Genomic DNA, 13,395 nt, shown 5'->3' with positions numbered 1-13,395 from the left:
TATATAAATATGGATTTTTAAATTAAAACAATATGCAGAATGTACATTCAACACAAGTCCTATTTATTGTGCGAATTTGTAGCAAAAGGTGTGTTTAGGTGTGTACTGTCCCTTTAACGAAACTCCCAAAGCATTAGATGTGAGTGGGCCGAGAGCACTGAGCAGCCCAGTGGAGACAAAGCGCTGACCTGCCGCACCCATACGACCCCCCCAGCTGGCCCACCTTACACACACTTTAGCAGCCGTATCAGACATTACAAATACAGAAGGCATTTTGACAATTTTGCTTTAGAATAAAATCCCATAAAAGGGCAATAACCATAGTTACAAAAAATCCACCCGGTAACAACATCTAAACTCCACCTTGCACAGGATACTAGCCACCCTCTCTCATGTTCTTCCAGCTTTAATTATCAGCTTTTATAATGATCTCACCCAATTACTAAGAGGCGCCGCCTTGCAAAGCAGCACCAAGCCCAAATCAGCACGGACCCAGCACAGAACAGAATCTCTTCACCCAGATTAAGCACAAAAAAGAAGCAAAAACACAAAAAACTTACTTTATTAATGGAATCCGCCTCTTCGGGCGCGTCCAGCTGCACTTCTATCTCCTCCGGGGCTGTCTCGCTGCAGCTGTCTGTCTCGCTGCAATCTGTGGGGATAAAGGGGCTGTTAGCAGCCAGCTGATAGGGGAGGCACACATTAAGGCAATGAGGCTACCAACCCCGCAGAGCACTAGCCCAGGCTAAAGGAATCATCACTGATCCCTATTCACAGGTGCTCACCTAAACGGGCCAAGCATTAACCTCTTCATGCCCACACTTAATCCAGGTACAGGTATGGGACCTGTTATCCAGAATGCTCAGGACCTGGAGTTTTCCGGACAAGTAATCTTTCCGTAATTTGGATCTCTACATAAGTCTGCTAAAAATTATTTGAATATTGAATAAACCGAATAGGGCTGTTCTGCCCCCAATAAGGGGTAATTATATCTTAATTGGGATCAAGTACAGGTACTGTTTTATTATTACAGAGAAAAGGGAATCATTTAACCATTAAATAAACCCAATAGGGCTGTTCTGCCCCCAATAAGGGGTAATTATATCTTAGTTGGGATCAAGTACAGGTACTGTTTTATTATTACAGAGAAAAGGGAATCAACTAACCATTAAATAAACCCAATAGGGCTGTTCTGCCCCCAATAAAGGGTAATTATATCTTAGTTGGGATCAAGTACAGGTACTGTTTTATTATTACAGAGAAAAGGGAATCATTTAACCATTAAATAAACCCAATAGGGCTGTTCTGCCCCCAATAAAGGGTAATTATATCTTAGTTGGGATCAAGTACAGGTACTGTTTTATTATTACAGAGAAAAGGGAATCATTTAACCATTAAATAAACCCAATAAGGGGTAATTATATCTTAGTTGGGATCAAGTACAGGTACTGTTTTATTATTACAGAGAAAAGGGAATAATTTAACCATTAAATAAACCCAATAGGGCTGTTCTGCCCCCAATAAAGGGTAATTATATCTTAGTTGGGATCAAGTACAGGTACTGTTTTATTATTACAGAGAAAAGGGAATCATTTAACCATTAAATAAACCCAATAGGGCTGTTCTGCCCCAATAAGGGGTAATTATATCTTAGTTGGGATCAAGTATAGGTACTGTTTTATTATTACAGAGAAAAGGGAATCATTTAACCATTAAATAAACCCAATAGGGCTGTTCTGCCCCCAATAAGGGGTAATTATATCTTAGTTGGGATCAAGTACAGGTACTGTTTTATTATTACAGGGAAAAAGTAAATCATTTTTAAAAATTAGAATTATTTGCTTATAATGGAGAAGATGGCCTTTCCGTAATTCAGAACTTTCTGGATAACGGGTTTCCAGATAAGGGATCCTACACCTGTATATTTATCAGAGATGGGGGCCTGTCGCTGTCTGAAGGTATAGTTACCTTCTCCCTAAGGCTCTTAAGGGGCTGCAGGTTGCCAGTGGCTACTGGGACTTTATTCACATGATTACACTGGTTCCTGTGCCATACTAGCCATACTGAGTGCCTATGTGATCATTGCTAATTAGCCGTGCCGGGTCATGGATTCCATGCATGTCTGTTTAGGGACAGTTTATCAGAACAACTTGTTTACTCATATCCGAGTACAGTCAGTCTTAGAACTGGTGCCAAAAGAGCACAGAGTTGCAATGCTGCCCCAAGCAAAAGCCTTATAAAATGATTAGGGGAGCACTAAGCAGAAGTGGTGCAAGGATATCTCAAAAATAGATGCCTGGCAGCATGTTTCCCCCACTGACCCATATAAAGGAGATGTACGGTTGCCCTACGCCTGACCATTGTTACATGAATGATTCTCAATACTCGTAGGGAACTAAAAATAGGTTCCATTGTTTTCAGTAGGGAAAACCACATTATCCACAAAGTGTAGAAAAGCCTGCCCTATAGGAAGTGATTTGGAAAATCTGTATCCTGCTGCAATTATCTACAAGGTTATATGCATGGCTTCCCTTGAGGGGCCTATAACTGATCTAGAACCCCCCCGACATATCCCATTACATTGTCCTAGGGGACAGTACATGAGAGGTGGGAATAGGTGGGTAACTGTAAGCTCTGTGCCCAAATTAGTCACATTATTCCCTGCTGGAATATAGTCTGTGGAAACCCCCACAGAGATCAAAGAAATCTGCTTTTAGTCCTTAACCCTGCAGCCCTCTGGCAACTCTACTATTCCCAGACTGCAGCCTTGTGCCTTTATATGGGCACAGAACCCTCAGTGACTGCTAATATCCTTATCATTTACAGTAGGGGGTACATTATCCCTTATAATACATGAGTGATACTCAGAGTTCCCTGTATAACTCAGCCTGCAGCCTTGTGCCTTTATATGGGCACAGAACCCCTCAGTGACTGCTAATATCCTTATCATTTACAGTAGGGGGTACATTATCCCTTATAATACATGAGTGATACTCAGAGTTCCCTGTATAACTCAGCCTGCAGCCTTGTGCCTTTATATGGGCACAGAACCCCTCAGTGGCTGCTAATATCCTTATCATTTACAGTAGGGGGTACATTATCCCTTATAATACATGAGTGATACTCAGAGTTCCCTGTATAACTCAGCCTGCAGCCTTGTGCCTTTATATGGGCACAGAACCCCTCAGTGACTGCTAATATCCTTATCATTTACAGTAGGGGGTACATTATCCCTTATAATACATGAGTGATACTCAGAGTTCCCTGTATAACTCAGCCTGCAGCCTTGTGCCTTTATATGGGCACAGAACCCCTCAGTGACTGCTAATATCCTTATCATTTACAGTAGGGGGTACATTATCCCTTATAATACATGAGTGATACTCAGAGTTCCCTGTATAACTCAGCCTGCAGCCTTGTGCCTTTATATGGGCACAGAACCCCTCAGTGACTGCTAATATCCTTATCATTTACAGTAGGGGGTACATTATCCCTTATAATACATGAGTGATACTCAGAGTTCCCTGTATAACTCAGCCTGCAGCCTTGTGCCTTTATATGGGCACAGAACCCCTCAGTGACTGCTAATATCCTTATCATTTACAGTAGGGGGTACATTATCCCTTATAATACATGAGTGATACTCAGAGTTCCCTGTATAACTCAGCCTGCAGCCTTGTGCCTTTATATGGGCACAGAACCCCTCAGTGACTGCTAATATCCTTATGTATTATAAGGGATAATGTACCCCCTACTGTAAATGATAAGGATATTAGCAGTCACTGAGGGGTTCTGTGCCCATATAAAGGCACAAGGCTGCAGGCTGAGTTATACAGGGAACTCTGAGTATCACTCATGTATTATAAGGGATAATGTACCCCCTACTGTAAATGATGAGTGATACTCAGAGTTCCCTGTATAACTCAGCCTGCAGCCTTGTGCCTTTATATGGGCACAGAACCCCTCAGTGACTTCTAATATCCTTATCATTTACAGTAGGGGGTTACTACTGAGAGAATGGGAGTGATTCCATGACAGTGGAATTTAACCTTTAAAGAAATGAGTTTCCCCACTGCAAACAAAGATTAGGACCCTGACAGATAGAAATATGATCACTTGAAAGGGATGGAATCTAGTTGTTAAGACATGTACAGTCACATATGGTAGGAATGTAACCCCCCCCCCCCCCAGCACATAGGGGCTGCAGGCTCAGAGGAACGAGGGTTTTCTACATTAACAATTAAGGAACAAACATTACCAAACTGGGAAATACATTTCATTTAGTCAGGTTTGGTAATGGTATAGACTTAATTGCAGCTAATAAAGGGGAAGGTATAACAGCAAGTAAATATATTACAATAAATGTGTGTATTGGTGTAAAAATAATTAGTGAGAACTGTGGGTGGGTGAAAGCGACAAAACATATAATTACCTATTTTTGCTTTGAAGCCGAGATGTGTTTATTAATAATTATTAACATTCCGATGGATTTAGATAATAGGATGGATTCCAGGTACACAGAGTCTATTATGGGTCTACTCACAGAATGTTCCTAATGGCTGTGACACACTGTTACCCATAAAGCTGATCCCCCCCATTGTAAGCAGCAGTCCTGCCCTGCTTTATGGCTGAGATTCTAGCTATCTGTATAACAGAGCATTCTGTCACAGTGGCACAGATCCTATCTGATCCCCCCCATTGTAAGCAGCAGTCCTGCCCTGCTTTATGGCTGAGATTCTAGCTATCTGTATAACAGAGCATTCTGTCACAGTGGCACAGATCCTATCTGATCCCCCCATTGTAAGCAGCAGTCCTGCCCTGCTTTATGGCTGAGATTCTAGCTATCTGTATAACAGAGCATTCTGTCACAGTGGCACAGATCCTATCTGATCCCCCCCCATTGTAAGCAGCAGTCCTGCCCTGCTTTATGGCTGAGATTCTAGCTATCTGTATAACAGAGCATTCTGTCACAGTGGCACAGATCCTATCTGATCCCCCATTGTAAGCAGCAGTCCTGCCCTGCTTTATGGCTGAGATTCTAGCTATCTGTATAACAGAGCATTCTGTCACAATGGCACAGATCCTATCTGATCCCCCCATTGTAAGCAGCAGTCCTGCCCTGCTTTATGGCTGAGATTCTAGCTATCTGTATAACAGAGCATTCTGTCACAGTGGCACAGATCCTATCTGATCCCCCCATTGTAAGCAGCAGTCCTGCCCTGTGTTGCCCAGTACAGCCACCTGGAATTCTAGAACTGACTCACTTAATAGTGCTAAAGGATAAGTTGTTTTGTTTGTTGTCTCAGAAAATGTGGTCCAGATGGTGATGAGCTTTTAAAAAGCACCAGTATCCCTTTAAATACCATAGTGACTGAGGTAAGAAAAATCTGCAAGGCAAGGAAATCAACTCCACAGCAGAGCTAAAAAGTGTCACCGGATCTGTTCTTTTTTTTTTGCAACAGAAGCGCAGAGAGCTGATTATAGGTGCATAGGGCCTTGGCCATCCCCGACAGCTGAAACACACAGAGCCACAGTGACCCCTGCTGGCCCATTGATGCGCAGCAGCCAGTTAAGACAGTACAGACATCGGGGGCATCACTGTAGCATTATGATTCTATAATCCCTCACCACACTGTTGTTGGGGTCCATTTGGGTTAACAGAACCCATCTCTATCGATTATAGTTTCCTTAAATGGATACTGTCATGATTTATTTCTAAAATACACTGTTTACCAGGGGTCCTCAAACTTCTTAAGCAAGGGGCCATATCATGGCCCCTCAGACTGTTGGGGAGCCGGAACACTATCACCACCCCCGCGTTACAATGTGGCCCACTCCTGCATTCCCTTCCAGCTCCTGGGCTAGTGAGCTGTCCGTGAGGACAGTAAGCGGCAGTCGGCAGTGACTGTCCTGTGGGGAGATAAAGCACAAAGGTAGCGCTGGCCATGGCACTGCCCCTGCATTGTGCCTGAGTCTGAGCTTTCAGCCAGCGCTACCCATTAGAACTGCTTTCAGCTAACCTATTGTTTCTCCTACTCCCATGTAACTGGAGGAGTCCCAAGCCGGACTTGGATTTCTTACTATTGAGTGCTATTCTGATACCTACTGGGAGCTGCTATCTTGCTCCCTTCCCATTGTTCTGCTGATCGGCTGCTGGGGGTGAGGGGGGGGGGGATATCACTCCAACTTGCAGCGCAGCAGTAAAGTGAGACTGAAGTTTATCAGAGCACAGGTCACATGGCTGTGGCACCCTGGGAAATGAAGAATATGGCTAGCCCCATGGGAAAAACAGATTACAATGCAGGATTCTGCTGGAGAAGCTCTATTAACTGGTTCATTTTGAAATAAACCTGTTTTCCCATGACAGTATTCCTTTAAACTTTATCACCACCCCCCATCCCTTTTGTAAACAGAGCCGAACCTGCACTCACTTCCTGTCTGTTTACATGAAGCTCTTCCTGTCTCCCGCACTTCCTGTCCCTTACAGCCCACCATGTTCTGATTTATTGGCTGCTCCTGGCAGCTTCCTGTGTTGGCAGAATGCCGGACCTGCACGCAGCCTGGTGGGGCCCTGGGGCCAACAATGCCAGTGCATGGAAATAGCATTAACAGGGTGGGTTTATGGCTACAGAGTTCTACAGAAGTGAAATGGGGGAGAACAAAAGTTCCCTTGTGGGTCTCGGAGCTCTGACAAGAACCTTCTAGGTGTCAGATCAATATCCTCAGACAGTTGCAGATCTATCCCAGAGAGACACTGTGCCACCATCTCACTCACTGGGTGGATCAGAGGAAGATGGGAGGGGCTGAATGTCCTACCAGCCAATCATAGCGTTCATTTGATTTGCTTACCTCGATTGCTCAGCAGGAGAAAGTCATTGCAGTCTGTGTCTGAGCGCCGGGGCAGGGCTTCTAACGGACAGTCTCCTGCGTCTGGGCACGTGCGCACAGTCAGGTACAAGGACGACTTGCACAGGATATTCTTTAGCACAGAAGAATTCAGCTCACGGGCTGGCTTGGCGTTTATCTCCATCACTTCATCTCCCACCTTCAGGCCTGAAAATACAAAGCAGGAGAGAAATGGGTAACATTCAGCAGCTACAGGCTCTGCTCCCGGGAGCAACGAGGCGACAGGTTCCAAAGTGCCCAGAAAACAAATAAAAACCCTGGAAACGTCAGCGCATTTGCAATTTACAATTTTTTCTTGTATTCAAGATATTAGTAGTTATAACACAGATAATAAAATGAATATGATACAACAGTGCCACCTGCTGGTCATTTGGTCAGAAAATTATGTTTGTGAGAATCGTGAGGGGAAATGTCAGACGACGGTTCTTGGGGTCCCAGTGGGGATGTTCACTGGTCGGTACCAGTTGCCTTGTGGCTGATTGGCTGCCAGTGACTAGGAGGCAGGGGACATAGCAAAGGAAGACTGGAGTATATGTTTATGTGCTAACATGTACGGCAGCTCTATGCTCTGTATTTATCTATAGGGTGCAGGTAAAGAGACATAGAAGAGCCATAGCTTCCCTGATCTCTCTCTCTACTGTCAGCTGTCATCTCTCTGTTCTCTGACCCACCCGTCGCTGTATGGAGCTGCCTGGAGCAAAGGGGCAGAGCAAGAGGGTGTAAGGAACAGGCAGGGGGTGAATTGGTACATAGCAGCCAATAGAAAGAAGAAGAAGGAGGCAGAGACCAGTTGTTAGCTTAAACATGCAGTCGCTAAGGGCAGACGTGCACTGCTGGGGGGATTCAGTGATCCTTCATCCCCATACACTGTGTGTGTGCGACTACTGAATACTAGCAAGAGAAATACACAGGACAGTCGTCAGGAATAAGGGACTTTTAAAGGGATGGTTCACCTTTAATTTAACTTATAATATGTTATAGAATTGCCAATTCTAAGCAAGTTTTTAATTGGTCTCCATTTATTACATTTTATAGTTTTTTTTGTTTTTTTTAATTATTTGCCTCTCTCTTCTGTCTCTTTCCAGCTTTCAAATGGGGGTCACTGACCCCGGCAGCCAAAAACTATCCCTCTGTGAGGCTACAATTTTATTTTTTATTACTTATCTTTCTATTCAACCCCTCTATTATTCATATATCAGTCACTCTCTCAAATCACTCGCTGGTTACTAAGGTAACCTAGACCCTAGCAACCAGGTTACTACTGAAATTCCAACCTGGAGAGCTGCGGAACAAAAAGTGACATAGTTTATACCTACCGATAATAAAAAGTGAAGACCAATTGCAAATTGTCTCAGAATAGCACTCTCTACATCATGCTAAAATTTAATTCAAAGGGGAACAACCCATTTAACAGCCAGGAACCTGTATGCACCCTTTATGGATTCATCTTGTAGCAGGTGCTGACTGTTAGGGGCAAATTATACACATATATAATCACTCCATAAATGAAGTGCGACCAGGGGGTCCCTTACAGGTAATTAATTTCTATATATCGTACAACATGCCACTGCAAGTGGAGTTACCTTTCTTATATGCCAAGCCCGACTCCTTAACGTTATTGACATAAAGGTGATGCCTTCCATCTTCCTCCACTGAAGAGAGAGCAAATCCTACACCAAGGAAACAAAGGAAGAAAGAGTTAAACCCTGCGGTCAGTAAGAGCTACAAGTTTAGTTAAAAGCTACAAGTAACCAGTAACCATCTTGGGTTCCCTTAAGATGTGATAATCATGAAAAATCATTGCTATCACTGGTTTTAAGCAATTTCCATAGACCTGGATAGAAAGAAATGGCAAATACATTTTCCAGTATGGCCAGTGTACCATGAGCCGATGTGGCCTGTAATGAAGCACATGAAAAAGTGACAGAATAGCCACTAGATGGCGCCAAAGACCTTATTTTGTGAATTTCAGAGTTCTATTAGTAAGGCCAGGCCACATGTATTCCTTCAGGTTCCTGGGATGTGCTCGCCCTTTAGGATGAGATGCCTGTGTAGCACAAGGCACTAGGAGTGCATGAGTTTTTCTGTATATAGCAGCATTGTCTGGGGGAGGGGTAAGTATTTCAAAAGACACATTGCTATTGATAATGAAAGCTGTGATTCAGGTGAAACAAGTAATAGCAATGCTGCTGCCCATATTAAAGTGAATAGAAAATGGCGGGGGTAACGTACCGAAGCTTTCCGACGCACCGCCTCCCTTCTCCAGCTGAATGTGCTTCGTGACTTTGGGGCAGATTTCAATTTCTTTATATAGCTGAAAAGATAAAACATCCGTTTATTCATTTTGGCAGGAATCTCCCAACTTCTGGGACTTCTGAAATATACTGCCTAATGGCACTATCCAGAAATGGAAGCTAAAGGGCAAGTAAAGAGCCTGATAACCCTGCACTTAATTGGCTATGCAGATGCTGCTGACGTATGCCTCTACTTGTACAATGTACAGCTCTACGTCAGGATTAGTTAGCACCCTACTCATGGGACTCCCACCCACCAGGTGCCACAGTGCTACGCTGCGTTTCTAACTCTGCCATGACAGTTGGCAGTACTAGCACTGCATATGGTACCAACGTGGGCTGCATGGAAGCCTGCCCGGGGGAGCACAGGTTGGGCACAGTTGCTTAAGACAATAATGACCAACTCATGTCTCCTACGCCAGACTAGGTCTTGGAAGCTCAGCCTTTGCCCTGTATAGTCCAAGGCTCTAAAGCTCCTGTGCCTCTCGCTTAAATCCATGTGTAATAAGGGACAGGTGACTTACCAGCTCATAGATCTCCTCTTCAGGTTTGGGGATGTAGATCTGCGTCTGGTTGTCCATCAGGAATTTCAGTCGGAGATAATAAGATGTGTAATCCAACTGATGAGTCTGCAGCAAAGCAAAAAGGGGGATTCAATCAATGCCAAGATGGGGAATGTTAAATCACATATTATTCCCATAACTAATTCCTTATTTCCCCTTTAACTGACAGGGCCACTTGTCAAAATACCTGGAACTGAGGCTGCAAAAGGCCCCGTAGCTTAGAACCCTTATCACTTAGTACAAACCTGCAATTGTACTGAACCTTTAGTTATCAGTGAGCTTTCAGCCCCATAAAATAATCCCAATAGTTTCTCTGTTTATAGAGTACCATGTGCTGCCCCCCTGTGGCTGATAGGAGCTTCTGATCTGATAGTTAGTTGGCCTACACAAATACACTGAAAAGGACAGTGATGATGAAATTGCTAAAATGCAAGAGTTGGTATGGGATAAGCCAGTTTGCTCAGAACTATGGCAGCCGCCTGAAGCCCAAGGATTAGAGACTGTGAGTCAAAATAGGAACTGGTATTCAAGCAAACACACAGAGGCCTCCCCCAGCCCAATAAATAGTGAGTGACTATGGCACCTTACAGCAGCCCCTCTGGCATTTGCCAGAACTCACAGATTGCGGCCTTATACTGCGTAACACTGTTTCTTACCTTACATATAATCTCCAAGGCATCCTTTGCCATGTCATCGGGATGTATGACTATAAGCACAGGCTGGTCGTTGGGCAGGCAAACCCAGGATGGAGTCAGGTAGTCATGGACCCAGATGTCGGTGTCGGGATTGTGAGGATGGACAGTGCTCAGTGCTACCTCCTTTTCCTTCTGTACAAATAAAGGCACAAAGAGCACATCAGAGAATTCGGGGGGGACTGCACGGCATTACTGCTCATTGGTAAGATGGCAACAGTAACTGTATATAAACTATACCCAGCCATAGGCCTTTCAGTTGCTGTAGTACAACTTTAGCTGAAGGGCCACAGGTCTGCAGGTCTGACTCAATGGGGGGGCCACTAGAAGCCAGGAAATAACCCATATAAATGCATATTAATGCGCCTCCTTCTGTCTGATCCCATTACCTTCTCTTCTGACATGGTCTCATCAAAAATGCCTTCCAGGGACTTCTTGACTGATTCAGAGCCGTCACTGAACACCTTCAAAAAATGAAAAATTTTTATCCTCAGGGTTTCATTCCAGTACAGGTGAAATACACGCAAAAATGTGCAATAAATATGTACCCCCAGGAGGGGGGCTTAAAAACAAAACATAACCTTCTCTCCAGTGCCTTATACACTATTTCATCACTACCCCAAGGCTTCATAGACTTTACTAAATAGCTTATACGCTCCCCACCTATGGAACACTAACCCAACAGTAACAATGCAAGTCCCATTCAAAAGTAACCAATAGAATGGAAAATACCTGGGTAACACTTGTCCTTCCCTGTTTCTTCTTAGATGATGTGTCCAGCCCCCATAGAGAAGAAAACCGACTCCTCCTCTTGCTGGCAGATCTGGACATGGCTTGTGTCCGCCTTCTTACCCCGGACTCTCCTGTGCGTGCAGCCACCTGTAACAAACATGGCATCCATTTGCTCGGCTATTCTAATTATAACTGCAAGAGGGAGAATCTGCTTAAAGTGTAGGTGATCTTGGATGGGTTTGTGGAGCATTTCTCCTCTTACCATGTAGGTGCAGGAAAATGTTTATTTCCCCCCACTAGGTGGCGCTGTCTAATAAAGGTTCACAGAAGCCTTTATTAGCAATGGTATTATTGATAGTGCACAAAAGTTCCCATGGGGGATCTTGCCGTACATTCAAATAACACATAAAAGCAACAAAGGAAGGAGTATATATGAAGCTATAAACCACACATATTTATATAAATGAAACTGGTATATAAATCAATACAAATGCAAATGCTACCAGGGGGAAAAAATGCTCCCATACTGGCATTTAGCAACACAACTCAGTTCTAGGATTTTTGGAAAGAAAGAAAACACAGAGGTCGGGAATAGAACTATTTTATATTACAGCTTTTACTGCTCAGAGAAACAAGGATACTCCTAGGTCAGAGATGGGTTGTTATTATAATGCATTATTACTCATAAAATCAATCAAAAATAATAATAAAACTTCTTATCAGTCTAGAACTTAGATTCTACTAGAAATGTGCTCACAGGAGGCAGGTTAGATTAGATTGATCAGTATGGCAGCTCCCCTTAGCGCTTTTCTAAACACTTTTGCAATTTACATTCATTATGTTCCCTCCCCTAGTTTTCATGATGTTAGCGATTTTAAGATCAATATAACAAATGGGAAACCACAGCGCCACCTGCAGTTCATTTCGGTCACAGTCAACAGAAAATGACGTTTGTGAGCACTGGGGTCATTAGTTGTCAGGAAATGACAGATTTTAAAATCTCTTCCTATTTCCCTCATTTCATGAATGTAGCTTTGTGCCACGTTCCAGGTGCCCCAATATAAATCCGCCCAATAAGGCCGTGGCACGGAAGGCAACTGATTTTCTGCCCGTGTCCCCCACCCCTTTCCGTGTGTGTGCGGATCTGGTTGGAGGGAATGAAGGCAGAGAGCCTAATGCGGCCTGTTCTATAGAATTCCATGCTAATGGCTTTCATGTGGAAGGAAACAGAAGGCAGATTGACGGTGGGAGTTAAGCTGGCAATTTAACCGCTGTGTACTCAAACACCTGCTGTTCCTGGCAAGCGCTCTGCACTAGTAAAGGGAAAGTTAAATAATCACAACTTACAAGACAAACCAAAAGTAAAAGGTAAAAGCCTGCAGCATCTCCATAGAGCATTGGTTTAATTCCGTTAGCACAAATGGCAAAACCCTCTGTTGCTCAGGAGACACCTTTCTGTAAGACACGGTGCCTGGATTGGGGCTTATTTATCAACACTGGGCAAATTTGCCTGTGGGCAGTAACCCTTGACAACCAATCAAATTGTTGCATTCATAGTTCTACCTGTAGCTGGCTCAAAAAAAAGCCAATCACTGGTTGCTATAGGTTACTGCCCACAGGTAAGTTTGCCCAGTGTTGATAAATGAGCCCCATTGACTCACCATTCCCCTAAATGTTTAGCATTGGGGTATTTCCTCTACTTATACCCAATCTGCCCAGTTCTGGAACCCCCAGTAAGGGTAGTTTTGGTTGTTTAATTAGAGCAGCTTCCTCTGGCAGGGAGACACACTGTGCTCATATTAATGCTGTCCCCGCGGCACATCGACTGGCGGCACAACTGTAGCACGTCTGTCATACAGCCTGCGCTTTACTGCCAATGCAGCACTTACACGGGCAGGCAACAATTAGGGAAACGAGTATTCTGCTAACCAAGGGCTAAAAATATAACAATATGAAGACAGTTTATGTACTGCTTAAAATTCCTCCACCGGCAACAGAGAATTTATCTGTCTAAAAAATGTTTGATGAGAGAGAAGGAGAGGGAGAGGAAAAGTGGGTAAGAGACAGAGGAAGAGAGAATTCACAGGGACAGAAGGAGAGAAAGAGAGAATCACGGGACAGAAGGAGAGAAAGAGAGAATCACTGGGACAGAAGGAGAGACAGAGAGAATCACAGGGACAGAAGGAGAGAAAGAGAGAATCACAGGGA

General features: G+C 43.9%; 1 protein-coding gene across 7 annotated transcripts in view; it reads right to left on the bottom strand.

Moving 5' to 3' along the window:
* Positions 1-13,395, bottom strand: part of tiam1 (T cell lymphoma invasion and metastasis) — a 179,094-nt gene that overhangs the window by 23,306 nt on the left and 142,393 nt on the right. For all 7 annotated transcript variants that reach the window (XM_002938441.5, XM_031896573.1, XM_031896574.1 and 4 more), the window contains 8 exons: positions 11,188-11,334; positions 10,845-10,919; positions 10,420-10,590; positions 9,725-9,829; positions 9,139-9,220; positions 8,490-8,576; positions 6,850-7,053; positions 561-652 (listed from right to left, as the gene is read on the bottom strand). In XM_002938441.5, the coding sequence (XP_002938487.1) occupies positions 561-652; positions 6,850-7,053; positions 8,490-8,576; positions 9,139-9,220; positions 9,725-9,829; positions 10,420-10,590; positions 10,845-10,919; positions 11,188-11,334 (963 nt within the window). The remainder of the gene's footprint in view (positions 1-560; positions 653-6,849; positions 7,054-8,489; positions 8,577-9,138; positions 9,221-9,724; positions 9,830-10,419; positions 10,591-10,844; positions 10,920-11,187; positions 11,335-13,395) is intronic.

Source organism: Xenopus tropicalis, chromosome 2 (genome assembly GCF_000004195.4).
Source record: "Xenopus tropicalis strain Nigerian chromosome 2, UCB_Xtro_10.0, whole genome shotgun sequence".
Taxonomy (NCBI): domain Eukaryota; kingdom Metazoa; phylum Chordata; class Amphibia; order Anura; family Pipidae; genus Xenopus; species Xenopus tropicalis.
Note: the sequence above shows the minus strand (reverse complement) of the source record. Positions and strands in the feature narration are given on the sequence as shown.